We start from the raw sequence: 24,152 nt of genomic DNA, 5'->3' as shown, positions 1-24,152 counted from the left end.
GCTGTTGTGTATGTCCGCGATCTTGTTGTGGAAGTAGGAGGCGAGGGAGTTGCAGAGGTCTTGCGAAGGGGTGATGTCGTTGTTTCCGGCGTTGGGGTTGGAGAGCTCTTTAACGATGTTGAAGAGTTCCTTGCTGTTGTGTGCGTTGTTGTCCAGTCGTTCCTTGAATGCAGTTTTCTTGGTGGTGTGGATCAGTTGGTGGTGTTTTCGGGTGGCGAGCTTGAGGGCAGTCATGTTGTCTGGTGTTGGGTCCCTGCGCCAGGCTTTCTCAAGGGCTCTGCAGTCCTTCTTGGAGCTCTTGAGTTTGTCGGTGAACCATGGGGCTTTCTTGCTGCCGGGTCTGCTAGGCGGGGTCCTCAGAGGGGCGAGGTCGTCTGCGCAGTTGCTGATCCACTTCGTGAGGTTGGTGGCCGCGTGGCTGGGGTTCGTTGCGCTGGTGGGTGGGTTCTTGCTCAGGGAAGTTGCGAGCTGGTCGGCTGTGATCTTGTTCCAGCTTCTGCGTGCAACCTGTTGCTGTTGGTGGTGGATCGTGGTCCTTTTGAAGCTGAAGTGGACGCAGCTGTGGTCCATCCAGTGGAGTCCGGTGGCGTGGCTGAAGGCGATGTCCTTGCTGGATGAGAAGACGGGGTCGACTGTGTCTCCGGCGTAGTGGGTGGGGGTGGTCACCAGTTGCTTGAGTCCGAGGTTAGCGAGGTTGTCCAGCAGGGTGGTGGTGTTGCGGTCGTTGTTGTTCTCCAGGTGGAAGTTGAGGTCCCCGAGGAGGATGTAGTCAGCGGAGGGGAGGGCATGCGGGCTGACGAAGTCGGCGATGTCCTCGCTGAATTGTGTGCGTGGTCCCGGGGGTCTGTAGATGAGTGTGCCTCTGAGGGTGGTCTTGGGGTTGATGTGGATCTGGAAGTGCAGGTGCTCAGCGGGTGCGAGGGTGTCGTCGGTGTTGGTCGTGATGTGGATGGAGTTCCTGTGGATGATGGCGATGCCTCCTCCTGTCTGGTTGACGCGGTCCCTCCGGATGATCTTGTAGCCGTCCGGGATGGCGATGGCGATGTCGGGTGCTGAGGAGGCGTTCATCCAGATTTCCGTAAGGAAGGCGACGTCTGGGGCTGTGGTGTCGAGCAGGTTCCAGAGCTCGACGGCGTGTCTGTGGATGGAGCGGGCGTTGAGCAGGATGCACTTGAGGTGGTTGCTGCTGGTGCTCGGCTTGGTCGGTGCTGGTGTAGTGCAGGTCTGGATGCAGGTGAACTTGCAGGAGTGGCAGCAGAATGGTCCATGGGTGCGTCTCGGGGTGGCTCGATAGCAGCCCGGGATTCGACCAGCGTTGAGTGCGTAGAGTTCGGTGGCGTTGTAGGTCCGGCGGGTGGGCTGGTGTCGGCGGGGGCCAGGGGTTCTGGCACTGGGCGCGGTCCAGGCGCGGACGGGCGCAGACGGGCTTACTTTTGGCGCGCCTTCGGCGCACAATCGGCACGCCCGCTGCGCGTCAACGCTGCGCGTGCGCACATTCGCCATTTATGGCGAAGTGCAGGGAGGGAGGAGCAGCTGGGAGGCGGGAGCGGGGAGTGCACAGAAGAAAGGGGGCGTGTCCACACTCCCGGCGGCGGGAAGCGGGGAGCGGGGCGGGCGCAGGGGAAACTGCACAGGGGGGGACAGCAACCACAAACAGAGGTACAGAGATAAGAAATACAATAAAATACAATCACAGAGATAAGAGATTAATTAAAATACAATTACAGAACTATTAAACAGCAAACTGAATGTGGGAGAATACGAGCGGAAGCGGGGGGCGTGGCCAGAAGCAAGGAAGGCTCAGCGAGGCTGAGATCAGCGGCAGGCAGGGGGCACACGCGACAGCTGGTGGCCGTGCGGCGCGGGGGTGTCCTAGGAATAGGTCACACTCACCTGTGCCGCACGGTCGCCATTTATGGCCAAGTGCAGGGAGGGAGGAGCAGCTGGGAGGCGGGAGCGGGGAGGGCACAGAAGAAAGGGGGCGTGTCCACACTCCCGGCGGCGGGAAGCGGGGAGCGGGGCGGCGCAGGGGAAACTGCACAGGGGGGGACAGCAACCACAAACGGCGGGGGGCGTGGCCAGAAGCAAGGAAGGCTCAGCGAGGCTGAGATCAGCGGCAGGCAGGGGGCACACGCGACAGCTGGTGGCCATGCGGCGCGGGGGTGTCCTAGGAATAGGTCAACCAAACAAACTAAACCACCACAATCCTGCCAATCCTGGCAAAAACACCATTGACACCCGCACCAGCACCTGTTCCAAGCGACAATACAAAACCAAAACCCCATGCATACCTGTTCCAACAAAAAACCACCACAGAAAAAGAGGGAAAACTAAACGCCAAATAACCAAGGATAAATAGGGAGGGAGGGAGGGATTCAAATACACTATAAACCCCGGCCACCAGATCACCGAAATCTAAAATGGTGGCCTGGGGAGGAGTCAGGTAAATTTTATACTAAAAATTGGGCGCTACAAAAAAGCAGCCCAATTTACAAAAAATGCTCCCAATGTACTGCCAAAGCCCCACCCCGACCCTCCCAAACTGCCCGGGGGGGACCTCCCTGCGGTCGGCAAACCCCCCCAAGCCCCCCTTGGGAGGGAGGGGTGGGAAGGGGCAAGCAGACCACCAGGCGTGAAATGTGTGAAAAAAGGGCGCTTTATTGAAACAGGTGCACATTAACAATCATAAACCTCGGCAAATGCCTTACAAAACTATACCTCACTAAATAAACTTTTCCTCAACCCCCAGTCCCCGCCCCCATCCCTAACACGTCATTGTCCCCGCCCCCCACCCATACATTACAACATTATACAACAACAACAATGCAAATTCCAGCATAATCAATTAAACTTAACACATCCCCCATACTAAAAACCAAAATCCCCGGCTTGCCCCTCAACCAACGTTGTTCCCCCAACCACAGGAACCACCCCAACAAATTAGCCTGCCCAACTCACCCCGACAACGACCCAACCAAACAAACTAAACCACCACAATCCAGCCAATCCTGGCAAAAACACCATTGACCCCCGCCACCCAGGAAGCGGGAGGGGAGGAATTCTGCCCTCCCTCTTTCTGCCCCCCAAAAACAGCAAACAACAAAGAAATATTTGTGTTGCACCCTTTAACCAGCAAAGTCCTGAACTTTTAGACAACAAGACAAAACTTCCCTGAGCTCCAACAGATACAAATCCAACCCCATCCTAGAGAGATTAACACCATCACTCCTGAAAAATTAAACCGTATCAAAACGAATGTCTCTATGAAGAACCCTACCAAAACCTAAGGCTCTACAAAATCTAGCAACCTCCAGGTTAATCTTTTTGCGTGCTCTATCTACTGCTTTAGGCTTGAGAGCACCCCTCCAAACTCTACGAGGAACCAATTCTGTCCATAACACATGGCACCCTGACCATTGCTCCTTCAAAAGCGTGAGATCTCTTTTCATGGCCCTTAACAAAGCCACACCCTTAACACCACACAAGTCGTTTACCCCTAAATGAATTAACAAGACATCCGGGCACCGACCCCCAACCATCCAGGAATTTAGAGCAGGAATCAACTCCCTCCACAACATCCCCCCTTTACCCTACCAAACCACCTTGAACAAACACTCTTTGAAACCTAATAATGAACCAAAGTAACTCTGGCAAGCTTGAACATGAGCCCATTTTACAAAAGAGTGCCCCACAATCCATATGGTCATTTCTGCTGTGCTGGGGCCAGCCACAGAACCTGAAAAGAGAAAAACAGCATCAGACTTATGACAAAGCAGATGAAGCAAGCGCCTCCCCCCCACAGTCCTCACATATCGCTGAAAGCAATTAGATGACCAACGCCCTAAGCACATGATATCACGCCGGGACCATCCCCGTTAATAGGCCTCGGTCGCAGCCCCAATCCGAAATGAATGAGTACCATACTGAGTCTCATCCAAACCTATACTTCGCAAAGCTTTCCGAAGCACCATCAGAAGTTGATATTCAGTGGCCCGAGTCCCATCTAGGTGTTGAAAGACACTGGCTTTAACATCCCCACCAGACAACACCCACCAACGCCGCGCCCACTTTAAAGGATTCAGAAAAGGGGGTGGTGATGAACAGAGTGTCTGAATTAGGCAGACCACTCTTACCCAGTCCAAAGATCAGGGCTTGATCCATCACCGTTATTTAGCTCACTGCACCATCCCAGCTCAGAACCTGGCTATATGCAAATCAGTCTGTCCCTGGCACAGTGCATCATGGGAACAGGGCAGACTAAACTACCAAGCCAATTCTTCACCAGAAAGGAGACAAGCTTCCGGGGACCGGTTTCTGGCATTTCAGCCGTCGTCGGCCCGGCTTGCTTGAATCCTGATGGTGCAGTGAGCAAGGGACTCATGTCTGAGTATACCCTGCCACACCTATAGTGGCCAAAAACGATTCAGAAAAGGGGGTGGTGATGAACAGAGTGTCTGAATTAAGCAGACCACTCTTACCCAGTCCAAAGATCAGGGCTTGATCCATCACCGTTATTTAGCTCACTGCACCATCCCAGCTCAGAACCTGGCTATATGAAAATCAGTCTGTCCCTGGCCCAGTGCATCATGGGAACAGGGCAGACTAAACTACCAAGCCAATTCTTCACCAGAAAGGAGACAAGCTTCCGGGGACCGGTTTCTGGCATGTCAGCCATCGTCGGCCCGGCTTGCTTGAATCCTGATGGTGCAGTGAGCAAGGGACTCATGTCTGAGTATACCCTGCCACATCTATAGTGGCCAAAAACGATTCAGAAAAGGGGGTGGTGATGAACAGAGTGTCTGAATTAAGCAGACCACTCTTACCCAGTCTGAAGATCAGGGCTTGATCCATCACTGTTATTTAGCTCACTGTACCATCCCAGCTCAGAACCTGGCTATATGCAAATCAGTCTGTCCCTGGCCCAGTGCATCATGGGAACAGGGCAGACTAAACTACCAAGCCAATTCTTCACCAGAAAGGAGACAAGCTTCCGGGGACCGGTTTCTGGCATTTCAGTCGTCGGCGGCCCGGCTTGCTTGAATCCTGATGGTGCAGTGAGCAAGGGACTCATGTCTGAGTATACCCTGCCACACCTATAGTGGCCAAAAACGATTCAGAAAAGGGGGTGGTGATGAACTTTAAAGGGCAAGTCCCCAGGGGGAGGACGCTAATAACCATACACCTTTACCTTAACTCCTCTGATCCGTTTTAGACTTACGCAGCCAAATATGTACACCTCTATCAGACAAATGAACCTCTTGCCATTTCAGACCCTGAATTAACTTGGAACCCAACAACTCAGAAACCCGAAAAACCCCAAAAAACATCCACACCATGAGTGTAGAAAAAAGACACTCTTCAAAAGAGTCCCTACACACCAAGGGCAATGCCTCAACCACATTAGCTAAAGCCTGCCACGACAAAGGAGATCGAACAGGACTTTCTGACCCCTGCTCCCGAGCCCAACCTTCCAACATCCTCTTCCCCACTTCCCCTGCAGAAGGAGTGTATCCCCAGAGGAGCTTGCCCATAAAGGCAATGCCCGCTAACTACCCAGCTATCGTCACTCTAGACAGACCTTTATCCATTAAATCAAGAATAAACTGTACCACATCTTCTGATCTCTGCCAACCAGACACCCTTCTACGTGCACCTGATGCTAAAAATTCAGACCAAGCCATTGTATAAGCCGCTCGAGTAGAAACCGCTAAAGAACTTACCACCAGCTGTATGACCCTACGTTGCCTACATAACACAGATGTTCCGGCATGGGGGTCGGGGTCCTGTCCGCATCCTTGGCAAGCCCACGGAATCTCTCCCACTGTGAACATGACAAAGCATCCACAATGTCATTGTTCACTCCCGGGATGTGTAAAGCCCTAAAGCTGATGTCAAATTTCAGGCAACCCAACACAAAGGCACGAAGCAATTTCAGAATCTGTTCATCTCTGGCTGGCTGTTTATTAATGATATCCACCACAGCCATATTGTCAATTCGAAAAAGGACCTTCTTATGTGCCAAATCCGGTCCCCACAGCGTCAAAGCCACCAACACCGGGAAAAGTTCCAAAAAGGCAATGGACCTCCCCCCGCTCTTCCAGTCCTCACGCCACTGTTCTGCACACCATTTGCCTTGCCAATACAAGCCAAAACCTTCACTGCCTGCCGCATCTGAAAAAAATTGAACATCCCACACCCAGTCTGCCTCCCGTACCAAAGGAACTCCATTAAAAGATTGCAAAAAGACATACTACATCCGAAGATCTTCTTTAACTCCTGCTGACAGCCGGACATGGTGATGGGGTAATTGTTGGCCAGACAAAGCACGACCCAAGCGTCTACAAAAAGTTCTCCCCGCCCTGACCACCCGACATGCAAAATTCAGATGGCCCAGCATAACCTGCACTTTTTTCACTGTCACCTTTTGCCTCTGCAGCATGGTTGCCAAAAGCTCCAACATTTTCACCTTTTTTTCAACGGGCTAGCGAGCCTGCATAGCCATTGAATCAATTTCAATACCCAAATAAGACATGGTCGCGCAAGGACCCATTGTCTTTTCCGGCGCCAATGGCACACCAATGAACTCCATGAGTTCCTGAAATGTGTCCAGAGCTGTTTGACACTCTGTAAAACCAGGGGAACCTACAAAAAAGAAATCATCCAAGTAGTGCGTCACTAGCTCATGGCCACTGCGCTGAGTGAAAAATCATTGCAAAAAGGTACTGAAGGATTCAAAAAGGGAACAGGACATAGAACAACCCATCGGCAATGCTTTGTCCACGTACCATTTACCATCGAAATGGATCCCCAGAAGACTCCAATCATCTGGATGGACTGGAAGCAGTCGAAATGCAGATTTAATATCACAATTTGCCATTTCTGCAGTTGCACCCGCGGTCACGACCAATGACATTGCAACGTCAACCGAGGAATATGACACAGAGGCTGTCCCCTCATCAATAACATCATTGACTGAAGACCCCTCCGGCCATGAAAGGTGTTGGATTAACCTATACTGACCTGCCTCCTTTTTGGGAACTACCCCAATCGGAGACACAATCAAGTCCTCTAAAGGCCAATTATCAAAGGGACCCACCATCCTACCTTCTCGTACTCTCGTACCTCTTTGTCCCGTTTCTCCTGCACTACATCTTTGTGTTCTTCAGCTGATTTCAGATTTTCTGACCAACGCCGCTGAAGCGGCCCTTTGTAACCAAGTCGAAACCCTTTACCAAGACCCTCCAATAACAGCTTTGTAACTCTCACATCCTCATATCCCTGCAGTGCCTCTGCCAGCTGATCTAATCTAACCGGAGCATGAGCCTTTGGGCCCAGACCCCTGAGGACCCTTTCCCCCTCTAGAAGACTGGGGCTGCTGTGATGTGCTTGGAGCACTGGCCGCTGGCCGCAACCACTGATGGCTACCTGAGTTCCCTGCGCCACAACACTTGAACAAAGGATGCTTTTTACCACACTGGGAACATTCATGCCTGAATCACAATATTCACTGGTGCACATGCCCTTATTGAAATCCCATATTTACAACAAGGGGTGGTGAGGGACAGAGTCTCTGAATTAAACAGAATACTCTCACTCAGTCAAGAGATCAGGGCTAGATCCAACACCGTTTTTTAGCTCACTGCACCATCCCAGTTTCAGAACCTGGCTGTATGCAAATTAGTCTGTTCCTGTCCCAGTGCATGATGGGAACAGGGCAAACCAAACTACAAAAGCCAATTCTTACACTGGGAAGGAAACAAGCTACCGGGGACCGGTTTCTGGCATTTCAGCCTCTTCGGCCCGGCTTGCTTGAATCCTGATGGTGCAATGAGCAAGGGACTCACATCTGAGCATACCCTTCCACGCTTAGGGTGGACAAAAATATTTACAACAAGGGGTGGTGAGGGACAGAGTCTCTGAATTAAACAGAATACTCTCACTCAGTCAAGAGATCAGGGCTAGATCCAACACCGTTTTTTAGCTCACTGCACCATCCCAGTTTCAGAACCTGGCTGTATGCAAATTAGTCTGTTCCTGTCCCAGTGCATGATGGGAACAGGGCAAACCAAACTACAAAAGCCAATTCTTACACTGGGAAGGAAACAAGCTACCGGGGACCGGTTTCTGGCATTTCAGCCTCTTCGGCCCGGCTTGCTTGAATCCTGATGGTGCAATGAGCAAGGGACTCACATCTGAGCATACCCTTCCACGCTTAGGGTGGACAAAAATATTTACAACAAGGGGTGGTGAGGGACAGAGTCTCTGAATTAAACAGAATACTCTCACCCAGTCAAGAGATCAGGGCTAGATCCAACACCGTTTTTTAGCTCACTGCACCATCCCAGTTTCAGAACCTGGCTGTATGCAAATTAGTCTGTTCCTGTCCCAGTGCATGATGGGAACAGGGCAAACCAAACTACAAAAGCCAATTCTTACACTGGGAAGGAAACAAGCTACCGGGGACCGGTTTCTGGCATTTCAGCCTCTTCGGCCCGGCTTGCTTGAATCCTGATGGTGCAATGAGCAAGGGACTCACATCTGAGCATACCCTTCCACGCTTAGGGTGGACAAAAATATTTACAACAAGGGGTGGTGAGGGACAGAGTCTCTGAATTAAACAGAATACTCTCACCCAGTCAAGAGATCAGGGCTAGATCCAACACCGTTTTTTAGCTCACTGCACCATCCCAGTTTCAGAACCTGGCTGTATGCAAATTAGTCTGTTCCTGTCCCAGTGCATGATGGGAACAGGGCAAACCAAACTACAAAAGCCAATTCTTACACTGGGAAGGAAACAAGCTACCGGGGACCGGTTTCTGGCATTTCAGCCTCTTCGGCCCGGCTTGCTTGAATCCTGATGGTGCAATGAGCAAGGGACTCACATCTGAGCATACCCTTCCACGCTTAGGGTGGACAAAAATATTTACAACAAGGGGTGGTGAGGGACAGAGTCTCTGAATTAAACAGAATACTCTCACCCAGTCAAGAGATCAGGGCTAGATCCAACACCGTTTTTTAGCTCACTGCACCATCCCAGTTTCAGAACCTGGCTGTATGCAAATTAGTCTGTTCCTGTCCCAGTGCATGATGGGAACAGGGCAAACCAAACTACAAAAGCCAATTCTTACACTGGGAAGGAAACAAGCTACCGGGGACCGGTTTCTGGCATTTCAGCCTCTTCGGCCCGGCTTGCTTGAATCCTGATGGTGCAATGAGCAAGGGACTCACATCTGAGCATACCCTTCCACGCTTAGGGTGGACAAAAATATTTACAACAAGGGGTGGTGAGGGACAGAGTCTCTGAATTAAATCCCAGCATGTACCGACTCCTGCCTGTGCTGTTGTAGTACTTCCCACCCCACCCTGGGTGGACTTCCCCTGAAAGGGCCGATAAACTAAGGGCAAACCACTAGCTGTAAAGATTGCCTTACCCCCTGCTAACGCACCCATCGTGTATTGCCATAAATCAGTATCTAACTCCCCCCACTTTGCCTCCGAATCCCAGGCCATGCGAGCCCGAAACTCCTTTTCATATTGTGCCCAAGCAAAGCCACTGCCAGTAATTTGAGCTTTCCGTATCACATCCATGTATTTAAAAATAGCAACGCAGCGCTCCGGAAATGTTTCGCAATAAACGCTAGCATAAATCAGAAATGCTACAGTCCAATTCTCAATAGTTAAAGGCACTTTCGGGCGTTTAGCCAGCTCATATTCTTCTTCTTTAGAGCCTTCTTTGGAGTGAACCTCTCTATGTAACAGTTTCAAAATTTCAACATATTCACCCTTCCAAATCCTTTCTTTAGTGGCCAGCATCAAGTGTGCACCCAGAGGTTTTGTCACTCCCATGTAAGGCAGCTTCCTGATTTTTAATTCCTTGCTATGCAACGTATCCTTGCTGATGACAACCTTGTCAGTGTTCACACCACTCTCCACCTTAGTGCCTAAACCTCCCTCGTCCTCCCTTGTATCAACCCCCTGATCCTTAACATAACGACCTTTGTATAATTTTCCTTCATTCATCCCCCCCCCCCAGCCTCTTCACCCCCATCCCCACAGACACCATATTTGGTTTGGCCCGTGGTTCAGAACTCTCACCTGGTTCTAAATAGGGGGCCAGACCAGGCACCGATCGCCATGACACATGTTCAACGTTATCCACCAGTCGAGGAACCCTCACTGAGGGCCCGCACTCACTTCTGGGTCCAGATGCTGTAGCCCCTTTGGGCGGTAACACTGGCGGTACCTGCAAAAAACTACGAGAAGCATGAGAGAGACCCCCCCAACCTCCACTTCACATAGTTCCCCTTCCTTAGGGCTATCTTCATTGTAGTACAAAACTATTGGCTCCTCCATCTGTGAAGGGCCAGCAATTGACACAATACCACGGGCCTTACCGGGCCCTTAATAACCAACACGGGCCTTACCGGACCCTTCATAACCAACACGGGCCTGACCGGACCCTTTTAATACACCAGCAGGAGGAGCCGACTGTACCCGCCGGTACTCCCCAATACGTTGACTAACACTTGAAGCATTTCCTGCCATCCACTCCGTCTGACGTGAAGGTATAGAAGTTGGGGCCAGTGAGGTCGCGCCGGACCTGCGTTTACTGACCGCGCCGGGATCCCCCGCCGGTACGGAATGTGCCGCGCCAGGTTCCACCCTCCCTTCGCTTCGGTGCCACTGGGCCGCACTTCACCCCACTTAGTCTGCTGCTCCGTGAAACTCCCTAACCTGTGGAGAGAAAGGTCTGACTGATGTGCCGGGACCCTGAAAAGTACCAACTCCAAAATCCCTTATACCACTAGAGAATCCCCTACAAGGGCCTACACTTTGAATTGGCTCAAATTGTCCAAGCTACGGAACATCCGCCCTGCGTGCAGCTGCCGCCGGGGGAGGGGAATCGCCCACTTCCTCATCTCTGCTCCAATCTAGCATTGCCTGCACTGTTGAAGCTGCAGGGCCCAACACCTGACCTCCCTGCGCCTTATTACCTACCTCCACAGACTCCCGAGACCCAACAGACTTACTCGGAAACCTCAAAGACCGACTAGGAGAGACCCTCACACCCTGAACTAACTGCTGACCCCTCCAATCTAACCCAGTATCCCCAACCCCAGCATCCCTCAGCCCCTCCGACCAACCTGGAAAAATATCCAAACCCTCCCAAGACCTAGACACTCCAGCCTGACCCCTATTCTCAGCGAGCCCTACCATTACCTGCTTGAGACCCCCAGAGCCCCCAAAAGCCTGACCACCAAAAGCCCAATTATGAGAAGGAGGGGGCATAAGACCTGAATCAGACACCAACTCTGGATGAGGAGACATGTCCACCCACCCACCTGTGCCCACTCCCCTTCCCCCACTGAACCACTATGCACCATTACCACTTCCCCTCTTGGAGAATCCCGGGGGGAAAAAAGGAGGAGGCTAAAGGGGGGGACCTCAACTGAAACCCCTGCCTGTGCTATAGAACTACCATCTTCCTGCTTGCCTTCCACAATGGGAGAATCAAAAACAGGAGGGGGCAGTACCACAGACATATGCCCAGCCCCATGTGCCTCATTCCCACTCAACTGCATTGCAGCCCTTACAGAGGGAGGGGGGCTAACAAGCCCCTGACCTCTCCCTCCCAGCTCGTCACTAAACACCACAGCTGGCGTGTGAACACGAACCTCTTGTTCGGTCACGTTCTCCTCCCCTTGCGCTGCCCCACAAACAGAGATCATTGTCACAGAAGCGGAGCGCTTCTTTGAACCACCCCGCCCTCCGCGCCGCCCTCGCTACGCTGGGGCAGACACGGCTCGTTGTTTAGGCGCCGGAGCCAGGGAAAGCTCCGACGGCGCAGGAAACGCCTCGGCCTGCCTGACAGACCCTCTCATGCCTTCCGGCTGTGGCAGGGAAACAGCACCCGCCTCCCGCACCGCAGCCGAACACAATTTCAACCCCGGGGCCGCCTTGCAAAAGTGTGGGCGGCCCCTTTCACTAACCACATCCAACTTAGGCCGTTTGGATGTCATGCAAGCAGTGACCACAGCTGAGACACCGGCGGAGGCCTGACGAGTCGGCCGGGAAGGCCTTGCCTTGTCCCCCAGAACCAAGTCGAGACGGCCCGCTTCGCTGAGAAGCCGATTGGCCTCTAGTACACGGTAGTTCTCAGCTCCCATAACAACACAAAAGTATCAATACTACAATACCACTAAGGAAAGAATTAATGCTGAGAATTAATTCAAATACACTATAAACCCCAGCCACCAGGTCACCGAAATCTAAAATGGTGGCCGGGGAGGAGTCAAGTAAATTTTATGCTAAAAATTGGGCGCTACTAAAAAGCAGCCCAATTTACAAAAAATGCGCCAAATGCACTGCCAAAGCCCCACCCCCGACCCTCCCAAACTGCCTGGAGGGGGACCTCCCTGCGGTCGGCAACCCTCCCCAAGACCCCCTTTTACTTATCTTTGCTTATAATGGGCTACACAGTATTACAGAGAATGATGAATACAGAAACGCCTCTCCTTTGGTTGCAGGAATCACCTATCCATTCTTATACCATTGGTCCTCTTTCTGACCCACCCATCTCTTGAAGATATGACATACACAACTGTTTTTCATTCGTTAGTGATAGGTGGTTGAAATTAGTTTCCATGCAGCATTTTGGAGATTGGATGAAATTAACCCTTTGTGTAGTAGTCGATTGAGAGATGGTCACGGTTTCTTGCTGCTTTGTGACATAATTTTTAATACATTCGGCTCTTCTCGGATTAGCCCAAAACCATACTATTTCCAATGCAGAGGAGAGCTCTCTCACAATACCTTATCATAAGAGCGTCCGCAGGTAGTTTATTTATTTATTCTATTTATTTATTTTATTATTGTTTCGGGGAGCACCCTTCAGGCCAATTCAGTGAAAATGAGCAGAGTAGAAAAATAAATGTCTAACAGTTTTCTTAACAATACTCAATGCCACAAGCCCACTCTATAGGTAACATTACAATAGTCAAACCTAGACAAGTGTTAAAATTATTGTAATTCAAAAACAAACAGTTTAAAAAAAATCTCCCAAATACAGCCGTGGATGGAATCTGGGGCAAAAGAAGCTCACCTAAATAGAAATTAAGAAACAGTAACCATGTGACTTATATTTCTATATATCAAATATAATTCACGCAACGTATCAAAAATGAAAACTAATGTTAGAAGACCTAGACATATCAATGCAAATGGAGGGGTGCTGGTGACACTACCATCTCAAGTGAAAATCACTGGAGGGAAATCTAAGTTTCATGTGATGTGATTATATATTGTATGGTAGTTTACATACAAACATCTTTTTTAATATGTATGGCAGACTGATTTTGTCTTGGTTATAATGCTTGAATGACTTATAAGCATATGAAAAATAATTCCTATATTATACTAAATTGGCAGTTATCTATTGCAAGTCCTAGGATTAAAGGCTTTACATGTGGCATGAACTTGATTATGTACAAACACATTTTTGAATAAAGCTGGGAGCAGATATTGTCTTGGTTATAATTTATACACTATGCCAAAATTTTAAACAGATTTTACATTTAGTCTGCTGTCTAAAAATATCCCACAATTCATTGGAAAAATATGTCAGCAATAATGGCAGCTTGCCTTTTATATAGGTCTTCATTCCACACTTTCACCATTTTAAAGTGTTAGAAATAAAAAACGTTCCCATTACCCAATGTAATAGTAATCAGCTTGCTGATCTCCGAAAGACGGATGTCTGCGTTACCAGGACTTTAACATGTGACCTTCATATTATTACTGACGTCACAGGTTAACGTTTTTTACCTAACAACTTCCCAGCGTGGTCAGTGCTTCAGTTCACTCTTGGAAGGAAAAGTGATCAAATTCAAAACTAAACTTTAGAGCCAGCTGGATTTTCGGTGGAAAGTCATATGCAATCTTAATCATTTTGGAGTAAATGAGTCACTTTGTAAAATAACTGGAAGGCAGTAGTTAGATGAAGTGACACCCAGAATCCACAGAATTTTGCATTTTAGATATAATGTGCCAACCAACCAGCAGTAAACTATATAGGGCCTGATTTAGAGATTGGCCAATGGTTACTCCATCACAAACGTGACAGATGTGCTGTCCGCATATAACAAGTCCCATAGGATATAATGGAATTCTAATTCAGCTGTCTGGAATACTTCACGTTTGTGATGGAGTAACCCCGTCCGCCAAACTCTAAATCAGGTCTATAGTATATAACATTGATTCTTAACCTGTGGTCCGTGGACCCCTGGGGGTCCGTGAAGCCCACTCAGGTGGTTCACAACTGCTTAGAAAATTAAATATTCAAAAATTAAGGAAGTGCATATAAATAAGTAAAATGTAATGTTGGATATTTTTAAACGTTCTCTAAATGTGAAGGAATTGGAGGCTAAAAATTAAGTAAGTTAGTATCAGATTGATTTGTGGAAGCGATACAAGTGCATCAAACAGAATATATTATGGATGATGAGTGGCCTAAATTGAATTTAAAAAAGCTCCAACCTTCTCATTCAAATTAGAATTTTGATTTTTTTTCTTTATATTTGTTTGCGAATTAAATAAAATATTTCATCATTTAAGTATCCCGCAGTGGAGGTCTAGTCTGTGCATTGTAGAGCAGGAAGAGGTTGGGGTGGTCATGTGAGGAGGCACGGTTGGGAGAGGATCTTGGTTGGAGTTTAACAGTGCAGCAGAGGAGCAGCTGAGTAGTGGGGTAGTCGGGAGTTGGGTGCTAGGAGTCAGCAGGTCGGCCTCCCTGGAGGGTGATTAGAGCAGTACTTGCACCTGCATCCACGTCTGCATCGGTCTCGCACCTGTTTACTTCACCTTACACTCCCCTGTGCTTGGCGAGGGGTGCCCATAGGGCCTGAATGCTGTTGTACGCCGATCCCCCCTCCACCCACGACTTGAAGCAGAGCTGCATCGGTAGTGGAGCGGCTTGAATGTTTTTTTTTTTTACTGGATGTTCATATTGGAGTCTCATTGAAGGACAGTGTGTGGGTAGGTGTTAGGTAACAGTCTTCTCAACAGTAGCGTGAAAGGAGCTGGCAATAGGCCAGTGCAACCTGACCTCATCCAGGAGACGCTTGCCAACATGTGTGTCATTGTCACTGTGTTGCCACTGTCACCCTTACCACCTTGGCTTGTTTGCCTTATTTAATTGGGTCACCACCACTATCATTGGCCATTATCTGCCATCATCATTAACAGCTACCTTTACCACCCTTTGTCTGTCTGGTCAGAGATTGGGTGATGCAAGCAGTATCTCAGTATCAGCAGCATAGCAGCATTATAGCACTATATGGTCTCGAAAGTGCTTCAATGAGCTTTTGGTAGAAAATAGTTGACGGCTGACACAATTGTGATAATAGTGACAATTGAGATTATTGAAACAATTAAGATAAACTGATAACTGAAGCAGTTCTTCTTAAAATTCTTCAGCTTGGAGACGTGTGCTGTGTGCTTCTGGTGCTTGGATTCAAAATATTGAAGGTTCGATCTTTAGGTGCAGTAGGGTGGTGGTTAGAGTGGCCACATTAGGGTTGCGGCACTGAGATGGCCCAGCTAGGTTGGGGTGTGGTCAGTGAGCTTGGTGAGCTCCCCCCTGCCTGTAACTATCACCTCACTCAGTTAGTGCACCAGGGCGCCAAGCTAATTAGTCCTATGTTTCTGTCATTACTATCCCTAAAGTTTGGAAAGAGTTGGAAAGTGGCGGAAGCAGTTAGGTGATGCAGCTTGCTGATTTGCCGCTCCCTCCTTTTATTGCACTTTAGCAGCACTTCACAGCATCATATATACATTAGGCTTTGTTCCCTCTGTGCGTGGGATTTTGCCCCTACTGAATGGGGGTCCACTGAGGAAGAAGTTCCTGGTAGGTGAAAGGATTGAATCTTCGGTGGACCACTAAGGGATCATTCAATGTGGTTTATCCTAACTTTGGCTGTAGTTGAATACAATTCATCCCTGGGGTAGGTGTAGGTGCCTTACAGTTAAACGATTCCATCTCAGGACACCTTTATAGAATGCCATCAAAGTGTGTAGGGTTCCGGCCATTTAATCTCTTGTTCCGGCTCGATTGGTTCCACAGCTATTTCCCTCAGTACTCCTAAAGTTCAAAAAAATAAATAAATTGCCGTAAGAAGCCACAGTCTCATTTGTCTCTCCTATAGTATCACCTTCCATTTTGTCTGTGCTCTCAAAGAGTGGCAACAGAGAAGGGAATAAAGAATTGGAGATGGCCTTGGCCCAAATCAAGCAGAGGCTGTGACTGTAGACACAGCTTCGCCTCAGGGCGCTTATTTATGCCAGTCCAGTTAAACAGGTCATGAGTCATCTTTGGCCGTACTTTTGAGCTGGTCTAATAATTTATATGGTCCAGCGGAAACAGTGGTAGAAGTTGATGCAGGGCTGTACCCATGTTGAATATTGCAGGCATTATGGTCAAGCCTGAGATCTGTTCCAAATGTACCATGGTTCCCCTGTTGTAGTCTTTAAGCGGCACAAGATGTGGTCTTAGCACTTGGCAATCTGCTGCACAAGGAAACTTCTTTGGAGACTCGAGGGGTCCCTGTGAGGTTTTGTGTGAAGTGGACCTTGGTGTGTCGGAGGGCTACTCCCTGACAGACATTGCCGCCTTTCAGAGATGAATAAGATCAATGAGGTCAACTTGAGTCCCCATGTTACTTTGGCTATGGATTTGCATACGGATTTGAGCCCCCCTTTGCACTGTTTACCTAGTCGACCATCTTTACCAACCTTGCACAGTAGTACACCATCGAGAAGACCTCTTTGCTGTACACATTGAACACTACGAATTGTGATTTACCTGTGTCCAGAGGGGCACAGGTATCTGTGCAACTGTTCAATTTGGAAGGGGATGGGGCATGGTGGGGTATGGCTGCTGATATTTTACTGTGTATTGATAGGATTTTATTGAATTTAGCTCTACTTCATATGTCAGTTGCTAACTCAACCATATGTGGGATGTGCTGTTTCCAATCTTAATGGGTGTTCAGCACCTTACCTCTTTTTCTCTTGGTCTTTGTTCAAGGAAGGAAGAAAAGGGTGTAGAGGTGAAGTCCCAGGTCTCCCAAACTAAAATTGTGGCAAAAAGTGGGGGGAAAGAAATTGGAATTCAGGTGGGTGACCCTGGTGGGTTAGGGGGGGTCACAATTTCTGGACAACCTAACGGTAAAACTGAGGTGAGTCAGGAGGGTGATAACTTGCCTTCTTTGTCCTGTAAAACGTATTCGAGGGGTGTTATCAAGAAGTCCAAAAAGCCAAGGTAACTATAAATGAGAATCCCCGTCCTATTTTTTAGATTTTTTAAAAAGGGGCTCCTCCCCTTTGTCCTCCTGGTATTTCTTTATCCACAGATGATCAAGCCAGTGCTGACCCTCCAAGGGCCTCCACAAATAATGTCTCTCCTGTAAAGGAGCCCCCCTTTGATACACTAGAGTAAAATGCCAGAAGGGTAAAATGAAAAGAACTCGGTGTACTGTGAAATGTAAATCCCAAAAAACTAGGAAGAGTCTCCTCCCATCAGTCAGCCTCTTAAATCAGAAGTACTGAATAATTCCCCTTATACTTAGGCCCAGAGCCTGGTTCTTAAACAATAATTAGCATGCACCCTTCCCCTACTACATTAGAGGTATCGAACAAACACTGCAGGAGAAGGGGTGGTTTCTGACATATGAGATACTGTCCATAAAAATAAAGGTGGCATGAAAGTGGATCATGGGAAAGAAGACACTGAGAGTGGGATTATGAACGTCAAAATGTTGAGCACTGATGAAGAAGGGCCCACGGTCTTTCATGAGGATGGGAAGGTCTTTTCTTTAGATGTATTCGAATATTTTAATATTTCTATTATTTGTTTTTGCTTTTGTATCTGTTAGATGGGGGTAGCATAGGCTCTGTGCAATCATTCATTGGAACAATATCTCATATGTTATGTATTAAGTTGTATTTTCGAAAACTACCAGCTGACTTTGCAATATTTCTCCTGGTACTGAATGAGGACGTATAGCTCTTTGTACTCTCTAAATATTGTACTATAATGTTGAATCGAAATCCTCTAGATTTCTTACTTTATTGGTATTTAGGCCTTCATAGTAGAAAATGGTTTCAAAAGTTTATGGTATGCTCTATATTTTACAAATCTGTGTGCATTTTACTGTCCTTGTCCTTGTATTGGTCGTTGCACAATATGTTTGTTTTTATGTGGTCCTCGTCGGAGTGCCAAACATAAAAAAATTTGACATTTGTGTGTGATTTTATGAATGCTTCTTTCTGTGTTTTGTGTTTTGTTTTGGAGGTTAAATGCAGGCCGGGGTCCGGATCTCTCAATAATGACTTAGTTGGGGTCTCCAGAGTCCAATAATTATTTAGTGGGGTTCCCTGTGCGCCAGTAATGAAAATATGGGGATCCAGAGTAGTCAAAATGTTAAGAACCACTGATATGGAAATAAAGCACAGTCTTCTTCACTGATTGATATATTTTAGGGGAATAAATTATCTTTAACATAGCTTAAGAATATACTCACGCAATCACAAATGGAAGTGATATTAAATGCTGCCGACTATGGAAATCTTTTGCTTTCTAGCTTTTAGTTTTAACGTTTTGGATCATTACGGGTTTAAAAATGACAAAATTGGGCTTAGCTGAAGCATTGATGGAGAGGTTTACAAAGATATTTGGGCACCTTCTTTTAACTTTGTTGCACACATAATTTTATTCACAGGGACAACAATGTAATCTGGATTCACACCCCATCCCCGCAAATAGGATTTGCAAATACGGAGCATCCATTAAGCATTGCAAAATGTCTACATTACCACATTTAGAGTAAGGGATGGGGTTTGAGCATTCCTGTTTCTTCTTACTTGCCAAAATAGCTGAACATCCACCTAGTCAAAAGTTTGCTCATACTGACAAATATTTAGTCATTTGTTTACTATAAAAAACACACATTTAAGGCAGGAGTTAGAGCTTAGAGTGGAAATTGGGAGAAAGATCCCCACTTATGTCAACTTGGTGCTGTTGAAGGGGTTTTGTTACAAGGAAAAACATATTTTCCAGGCAGAGAAGTAAATGAAAAAGTTAAATGCACTTTTCAAACAAATTTTCAAATTTCAGAATTTTCAACTATGTGCAAACTCTGAATGTGTACATTTTATACATGCAAAAATATATAGGGACCTAATTGCCATAGTTCTTCAGGTACTACATGGACTGAAAAGTCTAGAATTTGCTTCAAATGTAGGAGTAATAAGCAAACTGTGGGATCTATTCACAAACGTTTAGTAGTACTACAATAGTACTACTCACATAGTACAAAATGCTATTCAAAAACCTAGTTGCAGAAATCTCTGGCTTACCTCACGTCTTTTCTATGTGGAGTATTTAGCCCCATTACAATTACAACTATGTGTTTGTAGAAAATGTGGGCGGGATGGGTAAGTGACTGGAAAATGAGTAACATTTCTAAATGAGAGCGGTTCGTGGAGGAGTAAGGAGGTCTTTAGGGAGAGTCTAGGTGGGATTTAGGGAGGGACAAACACTCACCTACAAAAAGGTAAGTCGATTGCTATTCAAAAACGGCATTTCTATTACTCCTACAGCCAAAACAGTCCCAAAAAGTTTGCATATGTACTCCAGCTCAGTCCAGCATGAGTAGTAGTATTGTAATACTAATACATGTACTACAAAGTAAAGTTTGTGAATAGGCCCGCTATGCTTTATTTGCTGTACTTCTTAAGACTAGGCTCTTGAATGCGGGTTTGCTGCCCCTCAATAACTTAGTATTCCGCTAGATAATCCAAGAGAATAGTAAATATACATGAAGCCAATGTCACCCAGGCAGAGCTCAAGATAGCCAAAGCTTTATGGACCTTGGCAACAATAATTAGTGCAGGTTGAATCACTTGACTTATTGTGAATTTAGGAGGAGAGGCAATTGAGAGTTAATGCAGACAAGAGTGCATTAAGTTAAGATAAAAACAGGCAAGTGAATGAGATGGGAGAAAAATGGAAAGCAAACTTAAAACCCAGTGGGAAACAATTGATCTAATCCTTTTGAGGACACATTGTAGGATAGGATTTCCAACCCAAAAGAGTCGATTCCATATCAGATTTTCAGAATATCCACATAAGATATATTTACATATTGTGGATATAAATGGAGTTTATTGACACAGTCTGTTATTACCACAAACATATAGCCCTCATTGCCCTATGTAGGAAACTCCTGTGATAGAAGTCAACAAAATAAAGATCCAAAATGGTAGAGCACCTCAGAGATGGATGTGGTTGCTTCAAAATCAATCAATAAATAATACATTAATGTGAGTTTAGTATTACTGCTCATCAGTTTCTTGTGCATCCTATAAGTTTTAGCATATTTTGAATTTGTGCATCTTATAAGTGTTAGCATATTTTGAATCAATGACGTAACATTTATTTTTTAACTTGTAATTGCACTGTACTGGGGCGGACTTACATGCCAGTTACTGTAAAATCACATTTTCTTTTGAGGTGCCCATAGGGCCGTGCAACTTGGAACGAGGACCTTAATGTTTTGTTGAACAAATCATGTGTTGTTTAACGCTAGTTCCGTCGACCAATAGCTCTTGTAATTATTGTGGCCTCTCAAACGTTTTGTAACCCTCCCTTGGCATGTGTTTATTTCAATATGTGTTTTCATACCATGACTTACTGATTCTTAATGAAACCATGAGATATTTATTTCAATTCCTTCACAGACACACTTGTAGATTCTTCGGGTCATATCCTGATTACTGGGATTTATGATTCGGTCGCTCCCCTTACAGAAGAAGAGAAGAAATTATATGCAAAGACTACGTTCAACTTAGAGGATTATGAAGCTGATGTTGGGATATCAAAACTGCTGCATGACACTAAGGTATCAATCAAATAATGTTTCAATTTCTCTTCAATCAGTGAAAACGCAGTTATAATAAATTGTTAATCGGATAGATGTGCGCACACAAAATGCGGCGTTGTCAGGTTCCTCCTATCCTGCCCTTGGGCAGTTCTACTTGAAGAACTTCTGCTACCCTGCCTCCATTACGGAATATGGCCACACTACAATGTTCCTTTGCAAACTGCCCAAATTCTCTTGGAAAACAGATCCAGTCCATGTTCCATTCCAGACTTTGGTTACAAAATATCCATGCGTTGTGCTACTTGTATGCATTGACCATGGTTGGGGGCTTGAGAGGAGTTTTCCAGTGAATCTACTTATGCTTTAAACCCATGGGTACCACCTCCACCATGAACGTGTGTCTCTTGCATGATTTCCAGAAATGTTTCGAAACAACATCCAATCCATATCCCATCTGGAGTTTTGTTCTGTCCATGTCTTGCTTCCTGGAAACTCCATCGGGCAAAGAGCTGCAGGAAAGACAACCGCTCTCACCTGCACCATGCTGGAGCTAGTTCATGCTTGTCCTGCCTTCCAATCACACTATGTGGGCGTGAGATGGAAGGTGGGAGTTAGGCTGGATTCCACATTCAGAATTTGTGCTTCAACTGCTGTTACTGGGAGCTCCTACGTTTTTCTCCAACTGCCTGAAATTGCTTTTGAATATTTGTGAAGTTGTTAAATAAATAGCAGTGGGCAGCTCAACACAGGTAGGGTCATGTTACTTTATGGTAGAGGTGTTCCCTATCCTGTGAAGGCCAATGTCTCTTAAGCTTCTGTTCTACTTCAGTGACACAGAAAAGAGACAGATAATGGTGGCTTGGAGTGAAGAGAGAGGAAAAGAGGTAGAGTGGAATTGGCATTGGCACTATAACAGAGAGAATGCCTAGTTTACCAATTTGGAGTTTCAATCCATGTCCCATCTGGAGTTTTGTTCTGTCCATGTCTTGCTTCCTGGAAACAATTTGGAGTTTCAATTTGGGCTGATGGAAATATCCTTGAAAGCTGTTGGCTGTGTGTAATCCCATTTGGTATCATGGATCTAGTAAGTTCGGGACAAACTTTCAGGAACACTCGCTTAGTTCAGGACAAGTTCAGGCATAGGAGGGTGCTTGCTTTATACAGGGGCAAATGCTTTCTAGAAAAAGGGGCTGAATAAAAACAAAAACATACCTGAAGTCTGGTAGGAAAGCAGGATTGAAGCTGAGCATTGAGTCAGGGTGAAACAGGCAGTGAACAGGAAACTGGGCTGGAAAATATGAGTATAACAAGAGTACAAATAACTGGAAAGTGAAAGCAGAGAAACAATAGCCAAACTATCATAAGTGATAGTTTGTTTGAGAGTTTGTCTGCTCCTTGGAAGTGAACGTTTTGAGAGGTGGAAAAGATCTTACAAGAAGGCAAGAAGAAAATTAATCTTGCAGATCTCAGAGAGACATTCAAAAGCTCCTGTTGAGAAGTAGTGCTGGGTGATTCTCTGTGCAAAATGGGCGAGTCATGGAGTCTAACCGGCACCACTGGCAGCAATGAAATTCACGATAATAATGACAATAATATAATACATAAGAAGACAAAGGGGAACAGTGGAAGGTACACATAAAAAGTAACTGGGCTAGGGATAAGCTGGACGGGAATAAGAGTCAAGGTCAGGACTGGAATATACAGAACTTTGAATACCAGGAATCTGCATACAAACTGAGTCAGGGCAGGAATATGCAGTCAAAACAGTAATATGGAATAGAAGTCTAGGAATCTGCATAGGCAAGACAGGTCTGAATGTGTGCAGTCAGAACTAGGAACAGGGCAAACACTGAAACCAAGAGGCAGGATAAACAAGAGACAAGCAACAGACACAAATAACTAATCAAAACAGGCACATTGAATCAAACAAGAATAAAAACAGAAATCAAAAGAAAAGCCTGGTATAAAGTCGCAGCATCAAACAGAGCACAAAGAGACTCAGCAGCAAGGTCAGTTACGAGCAGCTGAACACTGGCCTCACTAGGCAGAAGTAGCAGGAGGCTCAGAGAGGAGTACCGGTGCAGGGGGAGAGCAAGATGCAGGAATCAACCAGCTGCAAGGAATCAGGGAACCACCAATGAAGGGAAGGGATAACTGGGACTTAGAAAGGGCAAGACCAGGAAAACCAGCAGACACAAGACAGGACACAACAAAGTTAGGATCATACTACGGGTTGAAGCCAAGAAAGGGAAACTTCATGAAAGCAGGTATAAAGAGGTCAAAAAGGAAGTGGGGTCCAGGAATCAAGAAAGAGAATAGGGCATCACCACCATGGCATGACTGGAACATGGTTTGGATAACTTGAATGCTGATGCCTTGTGCTCCGTTTTGGGACTAAAAACATATTAACAGTTTCAGCAGTAGCTGAACCTAAAGCACCTTGATATATGACTTCAAAAAAGCAGTTTATAAGCGCTATCAACAACGCAGCTCATGTTTAACCTTAAAAAATGAAAACTAATGTGTCTGTCTGCTTATGAATCGGTCCCCAAAGTGAAACATTTTGCACCGACCCCGCAATGCAAGATTTCCAGGCACTTATTTTGTCTAATAAAAAACTGGGTAATGAATTTGCCTATTTATTTTTTTTATTTATTTATTTAAAGAGTTTTATATAGCGCTGGCTGGACCCGGAGGTATTAGAGCGCTTTACATGGGAATCAACAAAGTTCAACAATTACACAATAAATCCCCAAAAAATAGGCAATACAATTAGGAAAGGAGAGAGAAAAGTAGTGGAGGGGACAGGGGAGGTGAGAAAGGGAGGATAAGGGAAGAGACAATACGGAGAGATGAAAAGAAGTCTGTCTAAAGACCGACTGGGTAGGTGATGACCAACGAGGGAATCCACGGCCCAATTCCCCTATAGCTAAACCAGGTAGCTCCATCAGGCATCATACAAAAAAGTTCAGTCTCAATACATTGAGAGAGGGGAGAAGGAGAGACATAAATAGAGGGAGGATGCGGGAGGAGATGACAGGAGGGACGAACGAAATGCAACAATGTGGTTTAACAGTATAACAGAAAAAGATCAACAATTACACATTACATCAAACAATCAGCAATACATTAGCAGAGGAGAGAAAGAAGAGAGAAAAGAAGTGGGGGGTAGGGGAGGTGAGAAAGTGAGGCTAAGGGAAGAGACAACCGTAG

At 46.5% G+C, this 24,152-nt stretch overlaps 1 protein-coding gene across 1 annotated transcript in view; it reads left to right on the top strand.

Moving 5' to 3' along the window:
- The window catches only part of LOC147722777 (cytosolic non-specific dipeptidase-like), a 504,245-nt gene that overhangs the window by 308,994 nt on the left and 171,099 nt on the right, over positions 1-24,152 (top strand). The window contains exon 8 of the mRNA XM_086965241.1: positions 20,797-20,957. Within this exon, the coding sequence (XP_086821367.1) occupies positions 20,797-20,957 (161 nt within the window). The remainder of the gene's footprint in view (positions 1-20,796; positions 20,958-24,152) is intronic.

This window comes from Lissotriton vulgaris, chromosome 4_1 (genome assembly GCF_964263255.1).
Source record: "Lissotriton vulgaris chromosome 4_1, aLisVul1.2, whole genome shotgun sequence".
Lineage (NCBI taxonomy): Eukaryota > Metazoa > Chordata > Amphibia > Caudata > Salamandridae > Lissotriton > Lissotriton vulgaris.
This window is presented reverse-complemented; position numbering and strand designations above follow the sequence as displayed.